Source organism: Scyliorhinus torazame, chromosome 12 (genome assembly GCF_047496885.1).
Source record: "Scyliorhinus torazame isolate Kashiwa2021f chromosome 12, sScyTor2.1, whole genome shotgun sequence".
NCBI classification, from domain to species: Eukaryota; Metazoa; Chordata; class Chondrichthyes; order Carcharhiniformes; family Scyliorhinidae; genus Scyliorhinus; species Scyliorhinus torazame.
Window position 1 is genome coordinate 42169676 of NC_092718.1, and position 24192 is coordinate 42193867.

Sequence of the window (24192 nt, forward strand, 5' to 3'; positions counted from 1 at the left end):
GAACACTATACTCCAAGTGTGGCCTAACTAAGGTTCTATACAGCTGCAACATGACTTGCCAATTCTTATACTCAATGCCCCAGCCAATGAAGGCAAGCATGCCGTATGCCTTCTTGACTACCTTCTCCACCCGTGTTGCCCCTTTCAGTGAGCTGTGGACCTGTACTCCTAGATCTCTTTGACTTTCAATACTCTTGAGGGTTCTACCATTCACTGTATTTGACCTAGTCATATGCACCCTGTGCACCACCTTAAACTGTTAGGCTTAGGTTAGGTGGATTGGCCATGATAAATTGCCCTTAGTGACCAAAAAGGTTAGGAGGGGTTATTGGGTTCTGGGGATAGTGCTTAAGTGGGTCGGTGCAGACTCGATGGGCCGAATGGCCTCCTTCTGTACCGTATGTTCTATGTTCAATGTATCAGGCTCATTCTTGCACAAGAGGAGGTCCTGTTTACCCTTCGCAGTGCCTCACTCCATACTCCCCAATTGATCTCCATTCCCAACTCCGCTTCCCATTTCTCCTTGATCTTCACCACCTGCTCGCCTCCCTGCTCCCCCAGCCATTTATATATATCCCCAATTCTTCCCTCCCCTTCCACATCAGGAAACAGCTGTCGCTCCAGCAGGGTGTATCGCAGCAATCTAGGGAACCCCTTCCAGACCTTTCGTGCAACATCCCTAATCTGTAGATACCTGAATTCACTACCCCTCGGCAGCTCTACCCTCTCCCATAGCTCCTCCAGACTAGCGAACCCTTCCTCCAAATATAAATCCCTCACCTTGACCAGCCCCACTTCCCTCCACCTCCTGTATACACTATCCATCCCACCCGGCTCAAACCCATGATTCTCGCACAACGGCGTTAGCACCGACGTCCCTTCCACCCGAAAATGCCTCCTCAGCTGATTCCATATCTTCACCGTGGACTGCACCACTGGGCTCCCTGAATACCTACTCTGAGCCATTGGCAATGCTGCCGTCACCATAGTCCTCAAACTGGACTCCTTACAAGATTCCTCCTCCATCCTAACCCACTCTCCCCCTTCTCTTTCCCACCACCGCCGCACCTTGTCCACATTCGCCGCCCAATAATAATGAAGCAAGTTTGGTAACGCCAACCCCCCCCTGCTGCCTCTGCCTCTGTAGCAGGGTCCTCCCCACCCTCAGCACCTTCCCCACCCATACAAAGTTAGAGATGATTGTGTCCACTTTCTGAAACAAGGCCTTTGGTATAAAGATCGGGAGAGTCTGAAAGATAAACAAGAATCTTGGCAGAATATTCATTTTCACCACTTGGACCCTCCCCGCCAACGTTAAGTGCAGTGTATCCCACCTCGTAAGATCCTCCCTGGCCTCCTCCACCAGCTTTGTTAAGTTTCACTTATGGAGCCCCGTTTATTCCCTCGCTACCTAAATGCCCAAATTCCCTCATTACCGTAAATGGCATCCCCCCTAAATTAGCCCGCTGTGCCAGCTCATTCACCGGGAATACCTCGCTTTTCCCTACATTCAGCTTGTATCCCGAGAACCCTCCAAACCTCCTCAACAGGCCCATAATCCTTCCCATACTCTCCAACGGATCCGAAACATACAGCACGAGGTCATCGACATAGAGCGACACCCGATGCTCCCTCTGTCCCCATTTATCCCCTGCCACTCTGCCGACCCCCTGACAGCCATCGCCAGTGGCTCTATGGCCAGTGCAAACAGCAGCGGCGACAGCGGGCACCCCTGCCTCGTACCCCTGTGTAAGTCAAAGCTTCGTGAGCTCATATCATTCATCCTCACCCTCGCTCTTGGCGCCACATACAGCAACCGCACCCATGCCACAAATCTTGGCCCAAACTCAAACCTTCCCAAATCTTCGAACAAGTACCGCCACTCCACCCGATCAAATGCTTTCTCCGCGTCCATGGACACTACCACCTCCGGTACCAGAGCTCTCGACGGATTCATCACCACACTCAACAGCTGTCTTATATTATTCGCGAGCTGCCTGCCCTTCACAAAGCCTGTTTGATCTTCTGCAACCACTCCCGGGACACAATCCTCCATCCTCCCTGCCAACAACCTAGCCAATACTTTCACATCCGTGGTCAATAGTGATATGGGTCTATACGACCCACATTCCACCGGATCCTTCCCTTTTTTGGGGACCAACAGATGTGGTGCCAGGTCTGCCGCAAATTCCTGAAAAATTCTGCCGGGTACCCATCCAGCCTTCCCCGACTTCATACCCCTGATGCTATCCAGCACCTCCCTCAGCCCCAGCCGCTCCTCCAACACCTGCCTCTTTGCTTCCTCCACCTGGGGAAATTCCAGCTCGTCCAGAAACCACCCATGACCCCCTCTCCTCCTGGGTCTGCCTCATAAAGTCCCTGGTAAGTCTCTCTAAATGCCTCCTTTATCTTCCCTGCCTCTGACACCACATCCCCAGACCCTGTCCGGATCTTCAAATTTCCCTGGACGCAGCCTGTTCAATATTTCCCTAGATGCAGCCTCTTCAATATTTCCCTGGACGCAGCCTATGAGGCAGCAATGTTAACCACTGCGCCACCGTGCTGCCTCCAGTAGTCACTTAAAAAAAAAATGTTCTATTAAGGTTTTTGAAAATTTTTATGAAAATAACATAGACAATGACATCAACATGGTTTAATAAACATTTACCCCCCCCCCCCCCCCCCATCTCAATCTTCACACACCCCAACCATACAACAACAATCCCCCCCCCCCCAACCCGGAATACTGCATTTCTGACATTTTAATTTTCCCTGAGAAGGTCGACGAACGGCTGCCACCTCCGGGTGAACCCTAACATTGACCCTCTTAAGGCAAACTTTGTTTTCTCGAGACTGAGAAACCCAGCCATGTCACTAACCCAAGTCTCTACACTCGGGGGCTTCGAGTCCCTCCACATTAACAAGATCTGTCTCCGGGCTACCAGGGAGGCAAAGGCCAAGATGTCGGCCTCTTTTGCCCCCTGAACTCCCAGATCTTCCGACACTCCAAAGATCGCTACCTCAGGACTCGGCACCACCCGTGTTTTTATCACCGTGGACATTGCCTTAGCAAAACCCTCAAAACTTCGAGCATGCCCAAAACATGCGGACTTGATTAGCTGGTCATCCCGTGCACTTCACACACCTATCTTCTACCCAGAAAAACCTGCTCATCCTAGCCGCTGTCATGTGTGCCCGGTGGACTACCTTAAATTGTATCAGGCTAAGCCTGGCACATGATGAGGATGTATTAACCCTGCTTAGGGCATCCGCCCATAGACCCGCCTCTATCTCTCCTCCTAACTCGTCCTCCCACATGCCCTTAAGCCCCTCCACCGGATTTTCCTCCGCCTCTGAAAGCTCCAGGTAAATATCCGATACCTTCCCCTCTCCCACCCAGGTACTGGAGACTATTCTACCCTGTATCCTGTATCCCCTGTGGTGGCAGCAGCGGAAAGGGCGGCACCTGTTTTCTCAGGAAGTCTCACACCTGCAAATACCTAAACCCGTTCCTTGCTGGCAATTCAAATTTATCCTCCAAGGCTTTCAAGCTGGGAAAGCTCCCATCTATAAATAGATCCCCTATCCTTCAAATTCCTGCCCTTTGCCAACTCCGGATCCCACCATCTAGCGGTACAAACCCATGATTATTATAAATCGGGGTCCAAACCGATGCTCCCCCCACTCTCTAATATCTCCTCCATTGCCCCCAGATTCTCAGAGCCGCCACCACCACCAGACTTGTGGAGTATCAGGCAGGCGAGAACGGAAGAGACGTTGATTTCGGTGCTCCCAAACTGGTGTCTTTGCATGACGCCGCCTCCATCCGCTCCCATTCCTCCCCCTCCCCCAGTACCCACTTCCTAATCATGCTATATTAACCACCCAGTAGTAATTGCAGAGGTTCAGCAGCGCCAACCCACACTACCCCAGACTGCGCTCCAGCAATACGTTCGTCACCCGTGAGGTTTTAAACGCAGACACAAAGTCCCAAATAACCTTATTCACCCGCTTGAAAAACGCCTTAGGGATGATGATGGGGAGGCACTGAAAGACAAACAGAAATCTGGGGAGGACAGTCATTTTCACGGTCTGTACCCTCCCCGCCAGTGATAGCGGGAGCATGTCCCATCTCTTAAAGTCCCCTTCCATTTGTTCCACCAATCGGGATAGGTTTAACTTGTGCAGTACCTCCCATTTTCGGGCCACCTGGATTCCCACCTATCGAAAGCTCTTCCCACCATTCTAAGCGGCAGCTCTCCCAGTCTCTTCTCCTGACCTCTTGCCTGGATCGCAAATACCTCGCTTTTCCCCATGTTCAATTTATACCCCGAAAAATTGCCAAATTCCCCCAAGATTCGCATTACTTCCCCATCCCCTCCAGCGGGTCTGAAATGTACAAGAGCAGGTCAGCTGCGTAGAGCGAGACCCGGTGCTCCACCCCCCCTCCCCCAAAACCAGCCCTTTCCAATTCCTAGATGCTCGTAACGCCATGGCCAATGGCTCTATGACCAGAGCAAACAGTAACGGGGAGAGGGGGCACCCTTACCTCGTCCCTCGGTGTAGTGTAAAGTACCCTGACCTCAGCCGGTTCGTACGCACACTCGCTACTGGTGCCTGATAGAGCAACCGCACCCAGTCAATAAAGCCCTCACCAAACCCAAACCTTCCCAGCGCCTCCCATAGGTAATTCCACTCCACCTGATCAAAAGCCTTCTCCGCATCCATCGCTACCACCACCTCCACCTCCTCTCCTTCTGAGGGCATCATAATAACATTTAAAAGCCTTTTACAAATCCCATCTGGTCTTCCCCTATCACCCCCGGGACACAGTCCTCTATCCTTGTGACCAGTATCTTAGCCAGCAGTTTGGCATCCACATTCAATAGAGAAATGGGCCTGTATGACCCGCATTGCTCCGGATCCTTCTCCCGTTTCAGGATGAATGAAATCGAGGCCTGAGACATTGTTGGGAGGAGGACTCACTTCTCTCTTGCTTCGTTAAATGTCCTCATCAGCAGTGGGCTCAATACCTCTGAAAACTTCTTATAAATTTCCACCGGGTAGCCGTCAGGTCCCGGATCCTTACCCGACTGCATACCCTCCAGCCCCTTGATTATTTCCTCAATCTCAATTGGGGCTCCCAGCCCTTCCACCAGGTCCTCCTCTACCCTCGGGAACCTCAACTGATCCAAAAACTGCCTCATCCCCGCCACCCCAGCCAGGGGTTATGACTTATATAATTTACTATAGAAGTCCTTAAACATCTCGTTCACCCCTGCTGGGTCCAGGACAGTATTCCCACCTCTACTCTTTACTTTACCTATCTCCCTGGCCGCCTCCATTTTCCTCAGCTGGTGCGCCAACATTCTTCTTCCCTTTTCCCCGTACTCCTAAATCGCCCCCCTTGCCTTCCTCCACTGTTCCACCGCTTTCCCTGTGGTCAATAGCCTAAACTCCGCCTGTAATCTCCACCGCTCCCTCAGTAGCCCCGCGTCCGGGGCCTCCGAGTATCCTGTCCACCTGGAGAATCTCCACCACTAATCTATCCCTCTCAGCCCGCTCTGCCTTTCCTCTGTGGGCCTGTATCAAGATTAATTCCCCGCTGACCACTGCCTTCAGAGCTTCCCAAACAGTCGCTGCAGCGACTTTCCCCCATATCATTTGTCTCCAGGTAGTTCTGGACAGACTTGTTAACCCACCCACAGATCATTTCGTCCGCTAGCAACCCCACATCCAGTCTCCACAGCGGGCATTGCCCTCTCTCCGCACTAACCCGCAGATCCAATCAATGCGGGGCATGATCCGACACTGCGATTGCCGAGTACTCAGTATCCACCACCTCCGCTATTAGCGCCCTGCTCAGAACAAAAAGTCGATGCGAGAGTATACCTTGTGGACATGTGAGAAAAAGGAAAACTCCTTCGCCCTTGGCCATGCAAACCTCCATGGGTCTACTCCCCTCATCTGTTCCATAAACCCCTTCAATTCCTTTGCCGCAGCTGGCCTCCTCCCTGTCCTGGATTTTGACCGGTCCAATTCCAGTTAAAGTCCCCTCCCATGATCAGGTTATGTGACTCTAAGTCTGGGATCTTACCTAAAACCCGCTTCATAAATTTCACGTCGTCCCAATTCGGAGCATATATGTTCACAAGTACCACCCGCACCCCCTCCAGCTTCCCACTCACCATTATGTACCTACCCCTCTTGTCTGACACAATTCTCCCTGCCTCGAATGCCACTCGTTTGCTGATCAAGATACCTACTCCCCTGGTCTTTGAGGCCAACCCTTTTTTAAAATAAATTTAGAGTACCCAATTGATTTTTAAGGGGCAATTTAGCATGTTCAAACCATCTACTTTGCACATCTTTAGGTTGTGGGGGTGAAACCCACGCAAACATGGGGAGAATGTGCAAACTCCACACGGACAGTGAGCCGGGATCGTACCTGGGACCTCGGCGCCGTGAGACTGCAGTGCTGCCACTGCACCACCGTGCTGCCCTTTTGAGTCAATCCCTGAGTGGAACACTTGGCTGACCCACCCCTTTCTCAATCTCGTCTGATCTGTATCCTTTAGGTGTGTCTCTTGTAGCATTGCCACGTCCGCCTTCAGTCCCCTCAAATGCGCAAACACGCGAGCCCTCTTGACTGGCCCATTCAGCCCTCTGATGTTCCATGTAATCAGCCTGGTCGGGGGGCTTCCAGGGCCCCGCCCCCCCTGCCGACTAGCCATAACCCTTTTTAGGCCAGCCTCTAACTCGCGCCCTCCGCCTCCTCGACACCCCCCTCGGGCAGTCGCCGTTGCCGACCTCCCATTTGTCCCCTAATAACAGTTCCTCTCCTGTCAGCAAAGCAGCTCTCCCTCCCCCCTAGCAAAGACAAGAAACCCAACACCCCAAGTCAAGCTCCAGCTTAACACCTGCTCACCCCCCACTGCGCTTCCGAGAGTAAGCTGACCCATGCTGACTTGATAGCGCCCACTCCTGACACCAAGCAGTCTGTCTCCCCATTGTTCTCTCCCCTCTCCCCCCACATGGATAAACATTTTAAAAGCATCATATTCCCCACTGAACAAACATCAGAAAAAACAGTGAAGGAACAGTCACTTTAAAAAATAATCACCCAAAAAGCATAGCCAACCCCAAAGCCCATCTCCCCTCTAACCAGCTCCCACAGGCGGGCTGGGTACAGCATCCCAAACTTCACCCCCTTCTTAAAGAGGGCCGTTTTTGCCCAGTTAAACCCAGCTCGCCTCATGGCCAGATCCGCGCCCAGGTCCTGATAAATGCGCAGCTCACAGTTCTCCCATTTGCTGCTACATTCCTTCTTGGCCCACCGCAGAACGTGTTCCTTGTCCAGGAAACAGTGACAGGGTACCACCATGGCCCTCGGTGGCTCGTTCGCTTGGAGCTTCTTCGCGAGGGCTCTGTGTGCTCTATCCACTTCCAGGGGCCGATGGAACGCCTCAGCCCCCATCAACTTCTCCAGCATGTCCGTCACATAAGTCCTCACATCCGATCCCACACTACCTTCAGGGAGGCCGACAATTCTAAGATTCTGCCTCCTGGACCTGTTCTCCAGGTCCTCCAGCCTCTCCTGCATTCTTTTCTGGCGGTCGTTCATCACCTCCACCTTGGTCTCCAGAACGGTTATGTACTCCTCGTACTTGGACACCTTCTTCTCCACTTCCTGGATCGCTCTCCCGTGGATCTCTTGATTCTGCACAACTTGATCAATCCAAGCCTTAATCGGGTCCAGTCTGTCTTCTTCAGCTTGGCGAAGCAATCTTCGAAAAACTTCAGCTGCTCTGTCGACCACTGTGCCATCTCCCCGTGGCCCTTGCTCTCCGCCATGCTTTCCCGCGTTACCAGCTCTGCTTGCGTCTTACTTATAGGATTTTGTCTTCTCACACGGCCACTTCTGGTCCAATTCTCCGTACACCGGAGGGGGATTTCTCCTTACTCTCTCACTCTTCACCGATTTATCCCATAAAATCCAGAAAAAAGCGGGGGAAAAAGGTCCAAAAGTTCATCACAGGCTGGAGCTATCAAATGTGCGAACTACTCCTCGATGGCCTCCACCGGATGTGCTGTAGTCACTTTTTACGGGAAAGTATTTAATGGTTCTGGGCAGCACAGTAGCATAGTGGTTAGCACTATGGCTTCACAGCGCCAGGGTCCCAGGTTCGATTCCTGGCTTGGATCAGTGTCTGTGCGGAGACTGCACATTCTACCCGTGCCTCCGTGGGTTTCCTCCGGGTGCTCCGGTTTCCTCTCACAGTCCAAAGATGTGCAGGTTAGGTGGATTGGCCATGCTAAATTGCCCTTAGTGTCCAAAAAGGTTAGGTGTGGTTGCTGGGTTGCGGGGATAGGATGGATGTGTGGGGCTTGGGTGGGGTGCTCTTTCCAAGGGCCAATGCAGACTCGATGGGCCAAATGGCCTCCTTCTGCACTGCAAGTTCTATGTTAGGTTCTGACTATGGATTAATCGCAGGTACAACTGGCAATATATTTGCTGAAAACTCCAAGGAACAAATCATTCCATCTCCTCGCTCAGCTGGCAATATTCAGATACACTTCACACCTCGAGTTTTTCCTACTGCGCTGAGAGAATCTCTAGTTGCCGAGGAAGAAGAGGTAAGGGTTTTGTAAAATGAATACATTTCTTCAAACACATGCCATAATTAACTAAGATTGATATTTTTGCATTGTTCATTCTGTTGATTTGTCAGCTCACATAATTGGCTAAATTATCAATCTGGAGATGTGTTTCAAATTGATAGGAGATCTTGGTTGTTTTCTATTGTTTTTATAAAGCCTGTTATGTGTTGGGAATCAATAATGTTTCTAATTGATTCTTTTACAATTTGGTTCCCTATTTCTCCCCTTTGTAGATGCTCGTGCACTTACACACACTTCCCCATCCGCAGCATGAATAGGCAGATTGTTTTTGGGGCTTTGCCAATGCTAGTTTGTTATGGGTTGGAGGATGTGTGCAGGAGTGCCATGATTAAACTTACACTCAAACCTTTTCCTGATTCATTTCATGACTCACTTCTGCTCATCATCTGGTGGTCCAAGTAAATTCGGCATTTCCTGCATGAGGAATCCTGGATGTGATTATCTGTGGTGCTGTTGGTTGATGTGCTGCTGGTTGCTACTCAAACTTTTTGATTTCATTTGAACCTTCTGTTTTTGTCATGTATATATACCATGGAATTTCCCTACAGTGTAGAAGGAAGCCATTCGGCCCATCGAGTGCACCAATTCTTCAAAAGAACACCCTACCCATGCCCAATCGCTGCTCTAGCCCTGTATCCCCCCGCCCCTCCCAACCTTTGGACCCTAAGGAGCAATTTATAATAATCTTTATCAGTGTCACAAGTAGGCTTACATTAACACTGCAATGAAGTTACTGTGAAAATCCCCTAGTCGCCACACTCCGGCGCCTGTTCGGGTACACTGAGGGAGTATTCAAAATGTACAATTCACCTAACAAGCATGTCTTTTGGGATTAGCATGGCCAATACACCTAACCTGCACATCTTTAGACTGTGGCAGGGGCTGGTTTAGCACACTGGGCTAAATCGCTGGCTTTTAAAGCAGACCAAGGCAGGCCAGCAGCACGGTTCAATTCCCGTACCAGCCTCCCCGAACAGGCGCCGGAATGTGGCGACTAGGGGCTTTTCACACTAACTTCATTTGAAGCCTACTTGCGACAATAAGCGGTTTTCATTTCATTTCAACTGGAGCACCCGGAGGAAACCCACACATATATGGGGAGAAAGTGTAAACTCCACACAGACAGTCAACTGAGGTCGGAATCGAACCCGGGTCCCTGGTGCTGTGAGGCATCAGTGCTAACCACTGTGCCATCATGCTGCCCTGACAGGAAATCTAGAATGCAACATAACCTTGCACTTAAAATGGTACTTCCAGGTTTGTTTTAGTCTACACTGTATATGCTAAGTTTATAAAGCTGTTCTCAACAGTGATCTTGTAAGATATTTTAAATTTCTATTGTTTGTTACACTGCATACAAACTAAGATTCTTCATTGGTTTACAGTGGTTAAGAAAACAGGCAGAAGCCAGACGAGCTGAAAATGCAAATATCGCTAATCTTAAAGACCTGAAAGAAGAGGAAAAAAATCCAGACTGGTTAAAGGATAAAGGGAAGTACGTTATGACAATATTTCAAGTCATTAATCTGAATTTGAAAAGAATTTCACACTTCAATAACTCATCAGTAAAATGCAAGGACATCACCAACTTCTTTTGATTTCATAAAAGCCTATACTCTGTCAACAGTGAAGTCTTTTGGAGTATCCTAAAACTTGGCTATCCTCAGAAACTTGTCACCATTCTTTGCCTGCTCCATGAACGCATGCAAGCCGTTATCCTCACCAATAGAATCGGCACAGATCAAACAAAAGTGTGTCATTGCAACAATCTCTTCTCCATCTTCCTTGCTGTAATACTCTATGTTCAACCTATGCCATCTTTGATCCAATACCAAAATTGCTCCATGCTTTAATTATTGAATTCTGTCATGTAGATGATGCCCGAGTGTGCACTCTCAAAATCTGAGCTCCAGGTTGTTGTCAACTCCTTCTTTGACGCATTTGAAAAAATGGGCCTCTCACTAAACACCCAGAAAACAAAGGTCCTCTTTCAACAGGTTCCCACATCAAAATACCTCCCCCACCATTGATTACGATCAGCAGGGAGATCCTGAACAATGTGGGCCATTTCTTTATTTGGGGAGCCTTTTCTCGATGAAGGTAGACATAGATGGTGAAATTTATCATTGCCTCCAATGTGTCAGTTCAGCCTTTGGAAAAGAGTATTTGAGGACCAGGATCTCAAACCCACAATAATGTCATGGCTTACCAGGCAGCAGTGATCCCCACGCTCCTGTATGCTTCGCAGACTGAGGCAATCTTCCATAGGCACTTCAAAGCACTTGAGAAGCACCATTAGTGGTGCCATCGCAAGATCCTCCAAACCCGATAGCAAGAAGAGCACTCCAACAGTGTTGTTCTCTCTCATACCAACTTTTTAAAAAAAAAATTTAGTGTACCCAATTCATTTTTTTCCAATTAAGGGGCAATTTAGTGTGGCCAATCCACCTAGCCTGCACATTTTTGGGTTGTGGGGGTGAAACCAACATGGGGAGAATGTGCAAACTCCACACGGACAGTGACCCAGAGCCGGGATCGAACCTGGGACCTCGGCGCCGTGATGCTGCAAAGCTAACCCACTGCGCCACCGTGCTGCCCTCTCATGCCAACTTTAAAAAAATATTTTCACAGGATGTGGGCATCACTAGCAAGGCCAGCATTTATTAATTTTTTAATAAATTTAGAGTACCCAATTCATTTTTCCAATTTATGGGCAGATTAGTGTGGCCAATCCACCTACCCTGCACATCTTTGGAGCGTGGGGTGAAACCCACGCAGACACGGGGAGAATGTGCAAACTCCACACAGACAGTGACCCGGGGCCGGGATCGAACCAAGGTCCTCAGTGCTGTAGGCAGCAGTGCTAACCACTGTGCCACCATTCCACCCCTAGGCCAGCATTTATTGCCCATCATTAATTGCCCTTGAGAAGTTGTTAGTGAGCCATCTTCTTGAACAGCTGTAGTCTATGTGGTTTAGGCGTCTCTAAAATTGCAGCACTCCCTCAAAACTGCACTACTGTATCAGCCTAAGTATAGTGCTCAAGACTCTGGAGTGGGGCTTGAATGCACAGCATCCTGACTCAGGAGCTAGAGTATTACCAACTAGTCAAGGAATCAATCTTGTATTATTCAAAAGATACACTGCTCTTTGGCTTTTCCGGTGTTTTTTCGCCGTCTCCTTGACTGAAATTTGTCATGATTAAATTTTAGACGGGTGGTGCAGTGGTTAGCCCTGCTGTCCCACAGTGCCGAGTTCCCAGCTTCGATCCAGCTCTGGGTCACTGTCCATGTGGAGTTTGCACACTCTCCCCGTGTTTGCATGGGTTTCACCCCCACAACCCAAAGATGTGCAGGGTAGCTGGATTGGCTACGCTAAATTGCCCCTTAATTGGAAAAAATGAATTGGGTACACTAAATTTAAAGAAGAAAAAAAGATTAAATTGTAGCCTTTTTAAAAGGTTCAACCTGTGATCTGCAAAAAATATTTCTGTTTTATCTGCTTCCCAGATGGTTGGGACTTATTTTCCACTCAGAATTTCAGCAGTCCTACAATTAGCCTCATTACCCTTGGAAAATGATGCATGAAAGGATGTTATGTGGTGAAGTACTCGGCTATAGAGCCCTCCATGTTCATGGGGGGGCACGGTGGCACAGTGGTTAGCACTGCTGCTCCACGGCACTGAGGACCCGGGTTCGATCCCAGCCCCAAGTCACTGTCCGTGTGGCGTTTGAACATTCTACTCTTGTTTGCGTGAGTCTCAACCCCACAACCCAAAGATGTGCAGACTAGATGGATTGACCACACTAAATTCCCCCTTAATTATAAAATAAAATAAATGGGTACTTTAAATTTAAGAAAAAGCCCTCCATGTTCAAATAGTTTATTAACTATGACTTGTCTCTTCCATAAAGATGAGGCACTTGGAAAACAGTGCAATGATTTGATATCATGTGTATTCTCTGAAAGACATTCTGGAACCCATCACATGATGTTGACTACTAAACAATGACTAACTGCAGTGAGAGACCTTAATTTACAGCATTTAGCACTTTGCTAGCCTGTGTAGATCTGATTAGCTTCTCTATAATAAACTTCAAATCAGGTTATCATAGTTGTTAAAATATTATTTTCCTTTTTCAGCAAGCTGTTTGCATCAGGAGATTATCTTGCAGCTACTAATGCTTATAACCTGGGAATACAATTGAATAATAAACTTCCAGTCTTGTATCTGAACCGGGCTGCATGCCACCTTAAACTAAGAAATCTACACAAAGCCATTGAAGACTCCTCCACGGTTAGTTCGCATTCAGATTCTGGGAAATTAGTTAATAATTAATTGGATGGATTAAAGCAAAAATTAACCATGGTTCAGTTTATTTTTACATTTGGGAACCTTACTGTGTCAACTCAGGTTTCGAATAAGGGCCAGTCACAAATATTAAGGTGATCCATAAGTTTACATCTTTGCTGTTTGTATATTTGTCCCCTTTCCTATACATTATCTTCTCTTTTGTGGTATACGTAACTTCCTGACTCAGGATAGACAGGAGACCGACACTTCCCTCAATTCTGCCAATGCAGCTCACTAAATTAAAGTCGGCAAGAGCAACCACCCCAAAATGACAGAGTTCTTTTTAAATACATGCATTAAGTTCTCGTGATGTCACCGAGAGTTGATCTATTTTAGTCTGTGGTTTGAATGGGGAAACAGTGCTTGCTTGTCTGGAGCATGAAGCTTTCAATTGCATCCCACCCTTGGAAAATGTTAGCAGCTGATTTTTGAAACAAAAGGAAATCAAGCTCTTATTGCGTACTTTTTGATTTGTTTAAGTAACATGTTTATTCTTTCATTTAGGCACTTGATTTGTTAACTCCTGCTGTTCCAGACAATGCAAGTAGCAGACTGAAGGCCCACATTAGAAGAGGGGCAGCATTTTGCGAACTGGAACTATACGTGGAGGGTAAGAGGACTTTTTAGTACACAGAAATTGTGGAAACATATAATTAGCAAATGTTGGAATTGAAATTTGGCTATACCAGTTTTCCCTTTTCCAGTTTACTCCTCCCTTCCTTTTTAAAAAAATTTAGAGTGCCCAATTAATTTTTTCCAATTAAGGGGCAATTTAGTGTGGCCAATCCACTTACCCTGCACATCTTTGGGTTGTGGGGGTGAAACCCATGCAAACACAGGGAGAATGTGCAAACTCCGCACGGACAGTGACCCAGAGCCGGGATCGAACCTGGGACCTCGCCGCCGTGAGGCAACAGGGCTAACCCACTGCGCCACCATGCTGCCCTACTCCTCCCTTCCTGACTAATTTGTAAAGATCCAAGAAAGGCGGTAGCCAACAGAGCCTTTATGTTATTCAGAAAACATTTCAAACATAATAACGTAGAGAACCAATGGGCGGAATTGGGTACTCTAAATTTAAAGAAGAATTTTTAAAAATAAATAATAACTTAGAGAACCAAATATGTTCCATTATAAATAAATAGTGACCACAGTCAGCAATGCAATAGCACATAGTCTTTCGCTGCTATTTTTCTGTCCATCCATGTCCCTTTTTCATTCTCCCTCACTTCCAGGTCATTCCTTATATACACAATGTCACAAGAGTGAGAGGAGATAAAACTTCACCTTTTCCCAACATAGCTTGTCTATTTAAACCTTTTAGAGTGGCACAGTGGTTAGCACTGCTGCCTACAGCACTGAGAACCTGGGTTCAATCCCGGCCCTGGGTCACCGTGTGAAGTTTGACAATTCTCCCTGTGTCAGTGTGGGTTTCACAACCCAAAGTTGTGCAGGGTAGGTGGATTGGCCACGCTAAATTGTCACTTAATTGGAAACAAAAATGATTGCGTACTCAAAATGTATTTTAAAAAGTATGTCTAAACATTTATCAACTGTGGGAACATGGATCTAAGGGACTTTTTAAAAAAGAAATTAAAATTGAGTGTATCCAATTCATTTTTTTCCAATTAAGGGACAATTTAGTGTGGCCAATCCACCTACCCTGCACATCTTTAGGTTGTGGGGCGAAACCCACGCAAACACAGGGAGAATGTGCAAATTCCACACAGACAGTGACCCAGAGCCGGGATCGAACCTGGGACCTCTGCGCCGTGAGACAGACTGCGCCATTGTGCTGCCCCGGATCTAAGGGACTTAAGTGTGTGTGCGACAGTCAGTGTTGGTGGATGATGCAATTTTGGGGTGTGCTATAACCAAGTTTCAAGTGCCACCATTAAAGATCAACAGATACACACCCAGCAAGTGTGTAACAGCTTGTTCATCATTTATTTTTTCCCCAATTAAGGGGCAATTTAACGTGGCCAATTCACCTAACGTGCACATCTTTGGGTTATGGGGATGAGACCCACGCAGACACCAGGAGAATGTGCAAACTCCACACAGACAGTGACCTGGGGCCGGGATTGAGCTCGGGCCCTCGGTGCCGTGAGGCAGCGGTGCTAACCACTGCATCACCATGCTGCCCCTAACAGCTTGTTGATCATGACAAATCTTTCATCTTCCTTGTCTGTCACCTCATCTATGATCATGCAACCCGTATATTCTGGGGTTTCAAGCTGAACCCTTCCTGATCTTTGTGGCTCAATGTCACATCACAATAATTTTCATTTATTCAGTGGGTGATTTTATTTATGCTCTGACAGGCCTTCAGGATTATGAAGCTGCTCTTAAGATTGACCCAAGCAATAAGACAATCCAAGAAGATGCAGAGAAGATACGTCATGTAATTCAAGGAACACCTCCAGATCTCTAAGAACCAAGAGAGAAATGTCAAAGACTTACTGATAGTTAAAGAAAAATTACTGCGGATCCTGGAATCTGAAACAAAAACAAAACATTCTGGACAATCTTAGCAGGTCTGACAACATCTGTGAAGAGGGAAAGGAGCTAACGCTTTGAGTCTGGATGACTCTTTGTCAAAGCTGGTGATAACTGATAGTATATTTCTTATCAAAGCTGGTGATAACTGATAGTATATTTCTTGTCAAAGCTGGTGATAACTGATAGTATATTTCTTATCAAAGCTGGTGATAACTGATAGTATATTTCTTGTCAAAGCTGGTGATAACTGATAGTATATTTCTCACCCTTTTTTTAGGATATAGTCATTGTACTCAGGAGCAGCAATAAATCCAAACCTGACTTACATTCACTGAGGAAAACCTGAACAGTTTGAACTGAAAGGTGTCTAGAATCTTTAACTAAGATACTGCTATGCATTAATTGTTGGTGCTTTTTGCACTTGCCCTCTCTTTATGGGGAAAAGAGGACTTTCTTCTTTCACGATATTCCTGTTGAGAATTGAGTATGTGCTTCACTATAATGTGGACAGAATATTTAATCAAAAGTCTGATTATAGAGTGGTTTGTACCATTGTATAAACTGGGGGCCGGTTTAGCCTACTTGGCTAGACAGCTGGTTCGTGATGCAGAGCAAGGCAAGCAGCACAGGTTCAGTGCCCCTACCGGCTGAGGTTATTCATGAAGGCCCGCCTTCTCAACCTTACCCCTCGCCTGAGGTGTGGTGATGCTCAGGTTAAACCACCATCAGTCAGCTCTCCTCCTCAAAGGGGAAAGCAGCCTCTGGTCATCTGGGATTTTGGCAACTCTATGCTGTTGTACAACAGGGTCTTCACCTACTCTAGAAAGTCTCTAGTCAAAACTCCAAATGGCACATGTACTCACCCATGTGACTTTAGAATGGTTTAATATCTTCTAACAAATACTGCTGTTTGAGTCTTCAGTGGACCTTGTCCTCATTATAGTGAAAAGCTGCACATTCAGCTTCCAACCAGGTTACCATGACTGTTCAGTAATCTATTCCTAAAAGTATCTGTGTGGAAGGTGAAGACAAGGGTGGCACAGTGGTTGGTACTGCTGCATCTCAACGCCAGGGACCAGGGTTCAGTTCTGGCCTTGGGTGACATTCTGTGTAGAGTTTGCACATTCTCCCAGTGTCTGCCTGGGTTTCTGTGATAAAGCTAGGGGAGTCCAACGAGCTTCTTAAAGTCCTTTATTTCAGCAACAGCATCATACATTCACAGGGCCCGGTTACCTTTCACCGGGTCCTCATTCCTTTTTAGCTGGCTGAACAGCTGCTTGCCTTTTATGCTAGTGCTGGGTTAACTCAGTCCAATTGAGCACGGGGAACAATGATTCCCCAGCGGGATGAGTCCCGTGCAGGTTGCTACAGGTTATTACACGCCCCCCCCCCCCCCCAAAGTCCGAAAACCCCTCGCAAGTAACGACCAATGAGGCGGCGAGGACCAAACGGGTGCAAACCCCACAGTGGCCAGATAACAAATCTAAAAAAAAAAATTGATTTGGATAAGGTGCCACCAAACGGGGAAGCAGGACAGGCAGGCGTGTACTCCACCAAGCATTACGTCCGGCCCAACACCCTCACCAGTCACAGAGGGGACGGAACCGCCAACAGCCGAACCCGAGGACAGTGTGCACCACAGCACGGACCCATCAATGGCCCAAATTGGCATGCATGCCTTCCAGCCACAGAGGGAACAGGTGAGGGGGAACCTTGGATAACGCCCGTAACTCCCAAACGCTCCTAAGTTTTTTAAATCGGGCACTCTAAATTCTATCTAAAAATAAAGCACCTACCAAAATGCCCAGGGAGCTGTCGCCCCAACATTCTTACTGTACCTCTACACAGGCAAATAAACACACAGCGCAAATTTTAAAAAAGCAGCAGGGCTCCGTGCAAGCTGCCACAGGACCAGAAGTCACATATGGAATGTCCAGTCAACTCAACACCAGAGTCTCGAGGCACAAAACCTGCAGTCATACAATAACTGTCATCTCACAGGCAAAACATCCCAGTTGCAAATCCCACAGTCCAAGCAGCCGCAGAACAGTCTTCCAAACACAACTCCGCACTCATGACCAGAATGACGTTCAAAACGGCAGTGGCAACTCAAGAATGGACTCCCCGGTGAACCACTCTGCCAGCATCAGGAAACTACAGCAGACAGAGACGGATGAAACGCTACGCAACCCACACCAGACGTCGCCCAGAAGATACCACAACCGGTACTGCCAGACACGTCAGACTCCAATCACTCCCAGCGGACACACTTCACAAGCCGGCAGCAAAAACTCGACCCAGCTCTCGCCTTCCATGACATTACAGGCTCCGAAACCCCCCCCCCGACCACAGAACCAAACTCCGTACCATAGTCCACTCTTTTAAAAAAACAATTCCGGGGAGGTAGCTCAGCCGAACAGACAGCACGCCGACGGCTCCAATTAATCATCGTCGCCAATGTGCTTCTTAAAAGTCCTTTATTTCAGCAGCATCATACATTCACAGGGCCCGGTTGACTTTCATCAGGTCCTCATTCCTTTTTAGCTGGCTCTATAGCTGCCTGCCTTTTATGCGAGTGCTGGGTTAACTCAGTCCAATTGAGCACGGGGAACAATGATCCCCAGCTGGATGAGTCCTGTACAGGTTACTACAGGTTATTACAGTTTCCTCCTGGTGCTTTGGTTTCCTCCCACTGTCCAAAAATTGCCCATTAGTGTCCAAAAGGTCAGGTGCGGTCTCGGGGATAGGGTGGGGGCATGGGCCTAAGTAGGGCACTCTTTTGGAGAGTTAGTGCAGACTTGATAGGCCGAATGGCCTCCTTCTGCACTATAGGGATTCTAAGATCAATCTTAGTTGTGATGCCCATGATAAAGTAATAGACACTAAAGTAAAAGGCTGAATTTTAATGTGTAGGAGCAGGTATTGTTTTAATACTGCTGAAATGCACAACACGTTGGGAAGCTGACTCTATCCAACCCATCTACTTTCACATTTCACCGCAGCATGTTAAGCTGCTTGTGAAGAACCTATTTGGGAGAAGTAGAGTGTCGATTTCAATATGTTAATCGGTCAATTACAGCATTATTAACATGGTTTTTGCCAATTAACTGTGAATCTGTGGGTTTTTCAAGCATCCTGGAATTGCTGGTCAAAATAAGGTGAGTACACAGTGGCAATTAGAACATAGAACATAGAATTTACAGTGCAGAAAGAGGCCATTCGACCCATCAAACCTGCATCGGCCCATTGGAAAGAGCACCCTACTTAAGCCCACAACTCCACCCTGTCGTGTTGGGTGTTCTGATGTACAAACGATCCAACACGGCTGGAGATGGTGTAACTCAATTTTATTAACTACTTAATTATAACAGCACACTGCTAACTTGGGTACGTGCATTACCAGCTAATCTGTGGACCCTGTCCTATTACTATCTGGGTGAGGCACTCAGCACATGGTGAATGTCTGAGTGGCAGGCTCTGAGCTTGGTGCTCTGAGCTGGCTGCTGCTGGAATGAGTGGGAACTGTCGTGTTTCCCTGTTTTTATAGTGCGTGTGCTCTCACTGGTGATTGGCTGCGATGTGTGTGTGTTGGTTGGTCCTACTGCATGTCCATCAGTGTGTGTTTGATTGCACCATGATATGCTGATCTAAATATGACACACCCCATACCCATAACCCAGCAACCACACCCAACCCCTTTGGACACTAAGGGAAATTTAGCATGGCCAATCCACCTAACCTGCACATCTTTGGACTGTGGGAGGAAACGGAGCTCCCGGAGGAAACCCATGAGGAAACGGAGCTCCCGGAGGAAAGTTGTAACTTTGACAACTTGGCGATTACTTTGGGAACCTGCGAAGTTTGTATGTCTGATCTACATTTTGGAACTCTTGAGCTATCAGGTCAACATGAGTTTCCCTGATGGTGTATTACTTTGAACCTCAGATGAGGACCAAGATGACCAACACTAGCAGGAACAGCAACAGTTTGCTCCTCACAGACCTATAGCTCCTCAGGAGAGGGATGACAAGCAGCTCACAGGAAGACATGTCTATCACCACAGGGTCGACCAACGAAGTTTCAAAATGTTGGAACAACAGCATTTGAGTTTTGTATCAGGTCGTGGCAGACATTTGAGCCTGTTGGAGTGTATCTGTTGCCAATTGAACCTGGTGTCCATGCCTTACTGCTGGCTGTCAAAGTCATTATCGCTCTCAAATGTTTGTTTCTGGATTCTCCAAGGCTCTGCTGGAGAAATTTGTAGTCGGTGGATTGGATTTGTTTACTGTCACGCGTACCGAGATACAGTGAAAAGTATTGTTCTGCATACAGTTCAGACAGATCATTCCGTACATGAAAAGAAAAAACATAAAATACACAATGTAACTACATAGACACAGACATCGGGTGAAGCATACAGGAGTGTAGTACTACTCAGTAGAGAAGATGTGTGAAGAGATCAGATCAGTCCATAAGAGGGTCGTCTGGGAGTCTGGTAACAGCGGGGACGAAGCTGCTTTTGAATCTGTTAGTGCGTGTCCTCAGACTTTTGAATCTCTTGCCTGATGGAAGAAGTTGGAAGAGTGAATAAACCGGGCGGGATGGGTCTTTGCCCGCTTTCCCAAGGCAGCGGGAGGTGTAGACAGAGCCAATGGATTGGATCGCAGTTTGTGTGATGGACTGGGCAGTGTTCACGACTCTCTGAAGTTTTTACGGTCTTGAGCCGAGCAGTTGCCATACCAGGCTGTGATGCAGCCAGATAGGATGCTTTCTATGGTGCATTTGTAAAAGTTGGTAAGAGTCAATGTGGACATGCTGAATTTCCTTAGTTTCCTGAGAAAGTATAGGCGCTGTTGTGCTTTCTTAGTCTTGGTGTTGACATGGGTGGACCAGGACAGATTGTTTGTGATGTGCACACCTAGGAATTTGAAGTTGTTAACCATGAGCACGGTAGCACAGTGGTTAGCACTATTGCTTCACAGCACCAGGTTAGATTCGTGGCTTGGGTAACTGTCTGTGCGGAGACTGCACGTTCTCTCTGTGTCTGCGTAGGTTTCCTCTGGGCGCTGCAAATTCCTCGCACAAGTCCCAAAGGACATGCTGTTAGGTATTTTGGACATTCTGAATTCTCCCTCAGTGTACCCGAACAGGTGCCATAGTGTGCGACTAGGGAATTTTCACAATAACTTCATTGCAGTGTTAATGTAAGACTACTTGTGACATTAATAAAGATGTATAGATGCCGGCATTGGACTGGGGTTGGCACAGTAAGAAGTCTTGCAACGCCAGGTTAAAATCCAACCGGTTTATTTGGGGCGTCGCTCCTTCATCAGGTAACTCACTCAGGTGATGCTCTGAAAGATAGTGATTCCAAAGAAACCTGTTGAGCTTTAACCTGGTGTTGTAAGACTAATAAAGATTATTATTATTATATTATCTCCACCTCAGCACCATTGATATAAACAGGGGCGTGCACGATAATGCTTCCTGAAGTCAATGACCAGCTCTTTAGTTTTGCTGACATTGAGGAGAGATTGTTGTCGTTCCACCACTCCACTAGGTTTTCTATCTCCCTCCTATATTCTGACTCATCGATGTTCGAGATCTGACCAACTACGGTCGTGTCGTCAGCAAACTTGTAGATGGAGTTAGAGCCAAATTTTACCATGCAGTCGTGTATGTATAGGGAGTGTAGTAGGGAGCTAAGTATGCAGTCTTGCAGGGCCCTGTTATTGAGGACTATCGTGGAGGAGGTGTTATTCTTACTGAATGTGGCCTATGGGTTGAAAGTCGAGGATCCAGTTGCAGAGTGAGGAGCCAAGTCTTAGGTTTTGGATCTTTGATATGGACTTGGCTGGGATTATGGTGTTGAAGGCGGAGCTGTAGTCAATAAATAGGAGCCTGATGTAGGAGCTCTTGTTGTCGAGATGCTCTAGGGATGAGTGTAGGGCCAGGGAGATGCCGTCTGCTGTGGACCGGTTGTGGCGGTATGTGAATTGCAGTGGATCTAGACATTCTGGGAGTATGGAGTTGATGTGCCTCATGACCAACCTCTTGAAGCACTTCATTATGATCGATGTCAACACCACCGGATGATAGTCTTTGAGGCACGTTGCCTGTTCTTCTTTGGCACCGTGTATGATGGTGGTCTTGAAGCAGGTGGGGACCTCGGAATGGAGTAGGGAGAGGTTGACGATGTCCCTCGAACACATCTGCTAGCTGGTCTGAGTGCACGACCAGGAACCCTGTAGGACCCGTTGCCTTCCGAGTATTCACTTTCAAGAAGGTCGATCTGACTTCCGAATTCTGACTCTGACAGTGGTCCACAAATGTATAATGCAGGCGACTGATGGCTTGTTTGCCAGGGCAGGCAATTATGTCAATCTTGCCATGATTATGCCAGTCAGAATGAGCGAGCATTTGGGTTTGAGATTCTGACTGACTTCCAACAGTGCGGCATCAACTGCTTACATGTGGCAGTTAAGGGACCTCCACATTATCCAGGAGTGTTCATCAACTGCAAGAACTTTCAATACATCATTCTTCTCATGGCTCACCTGCACTTCCCGACTGCAATGAGCTGGAGAGCACTTAGCTGCAGATCATTGGGGTGATGATTGGTCAAGGCTAAGGGTCTCATACATCCTGTTTAAGGCGGCATTCAAAGTTTGTAAGGCATAGTGAAGATCTGCATACTCTTGTTTGATGTTCCATGCAGGTGGTTCCCTGAGGTCCACGGCATCACAGATGTCAATCTTCATCTTCAGTCGATTGAACTCACTCCATGTGAAATCAAGAAATGGCTGAAGGTGCTGGATACTGCAAGATTATGGGCCCTGACAAAATCCCGGTCATAGTACTGAAGATTTGTTCTCCAGAACTAGCTGTGCTCCTAGCCAAATTGTTCCAGTACAGTTATAATACTAATTTACCCAACAATGTGGAAAATTGCCCAGGTATGACCAATTCACAAAAAGCAGGACAATTACAAACCTGCCAATTACCACCCCATCAACCTTCTCTCAATCATCAGCAAGGTGGTAGAAGATGTCATTGACGGGACTTCTGGTGGCGGCCATGCGCGGGTAGGTCACGTTATCGGCAGCTCCCGCCATCGGCAGCTCCCGCCGCTAACGGGCTAATGGGCCCTTTTAAGGAGCTTTGGCGGCCCCTTTTGATGTAAATCGGCAGGCAAACGGCGCTAGAAGGCTCCCCACATCAGTTTATGGATGGGACCAGGAGCAGGACGGCGAAACAAACGACCACTGAAAAGCGGCAGGAACGGGTGTGGGAACAGAAAATGGCGGCCGGCTCGGATAGGCAGCGTGGGCCCAGTGGTCGCGGGCGCAGCAGGAGTTCCTCAGAAGCTGCTTTGCTGACTTGAAAACGGAGATGTTGGCCCCAATGAAGGCATCAATGGAGAAAATGGGGAGACCAAGAAAATGCAGGAGAAGGCGATCAAGGAGATTGAGAAAAAGGTCTCGGATAATGAAGATGAGATACTGGGCCTGGCCGTCAGGGTGAAGGCACATGACGCCCTGCATAAGAGGTGGCTGGAGAGACTGGAAGACCTTGAAAACAGGTCCAGGAGGCAAAAGCTGCGCATTCTGGGCCTACCTGAGGGTGCGGAGGGGTCGGACGCGAGTGCGTTTGTGACTACGATACTGGGGACCCTGATGGGGTCAGGGGCATTTCCTCGGCCTCTGGAACTGGATGGGGCGCACAGAGTCCTTGCAAGGAAGCCCAAAACGAATGAACTGCCGAGGGCCATGGTGGTACGGTTCCACCGCTTCTCAGATAAGGAACGAGTCCTGCGATGGGCTAAAAAGGAGCAGAGCAGCAAGTGAGAGAACAGCGTAATCTGCATTTACCATGACCTGGGAGCAGAGCAGGCCAAGAGGCATGCTGGATTCAACCGTGCTAAGGCGGCCCTCCACAGCAAAGGGGTGAAGTTCGGGCTGTTGCATCCGGCGAGGCTTTGGGTCATGTATCAAGATCGCCACCATTACTTTGATACACCGGACGAGGCGTGGACTTTTATTAAACAAGAAAAGTTGGACTTGTTGTTCGTTTCGGTGAGGGGGGGCGGAGAATGTTCTTTGGGGGCTGTTAAAGCAGTTAAGTTGGGCTTTTCACGGGGAGGCAGGGGCCCGAAAAATGAGGTATCTAAACAATTAGAGACAGAGGCGGGAGCGGCCGGGGTCAGCATGGGTCAGCTGACTCACGGAAGCGTAATGGGGGGAGAGCCAGTGTCAAGCGGGTGCCTGACTTCGGGGTTTGGGATCATGGGGCTGCTGGGGGTGGGGTGGGGGGGGGGGGAGGGAATGCTGCCTTGCTGACAGAAAAGGAGCCAACATGGGGGAACAGAGGGAGAGTCGGGGGGGGGGGGGGCCTCCAAGGGGAGGGCTCGTGCTGGCCGAAAAAGGGAAATGGCTAGTCGGCAGGGGGGTGGGTTAACCCCCCATCCAGGCTGATCACGTGGAATGGGCGGGGCCTGAATGGGCCAGTCAAGATGGCTCGCATGTTCTCGCACCTAAAGGGGTTAAAGGCAGACGTAGCTATGCTACAGGAGTCGTACCTAAAACTTGCGGACCAAACAAGATTGAGAAAAGGGTGGGTGAGCCAGATGTTTCATTCGGGGCTGGATTCAAAGA

The 24192-nt window shown here is 48.1% G+C and overlaps 1 protein-coding gene across 1 annotated transcript in view; it reads left to right on the forward strand.

Annotated features, from left to right (window-relative positions):
* The window catches only part of dnaaf4 (dynein axonemal assembly factor 4), a 33133-nt gene extending 17268 nt beyond the window's left edge, over positions 1 to 15865 (forward strand). The window contains exons 5-9 of the mRNA XM_072470758.1: positions 8495 to 8637; positions 10068 to 10177; positions 12826 to 12979; positions 13541 to 13646; positions 15361 to 15865. Of these exons, the coding sequence (XP_072326859.1) occupies positions 8495 to 8637; positions 10068 to 10177; positions 12826 to 12979; positions 13541 to 13646; positions 15361 to 15470 (623 nt within the window). The 3' untranslated portion in view covers positions 15471 to 15865. The remainder of the gene's footprint in view (positions 1 to 8494; positions 8638 to 10067; positions 10178 to 12825; positions 12980 to 13540; positions 13647 to 15360) is intronic.
* Positions 15866 to 24192: the final 8327 nt, after the last annotated feature.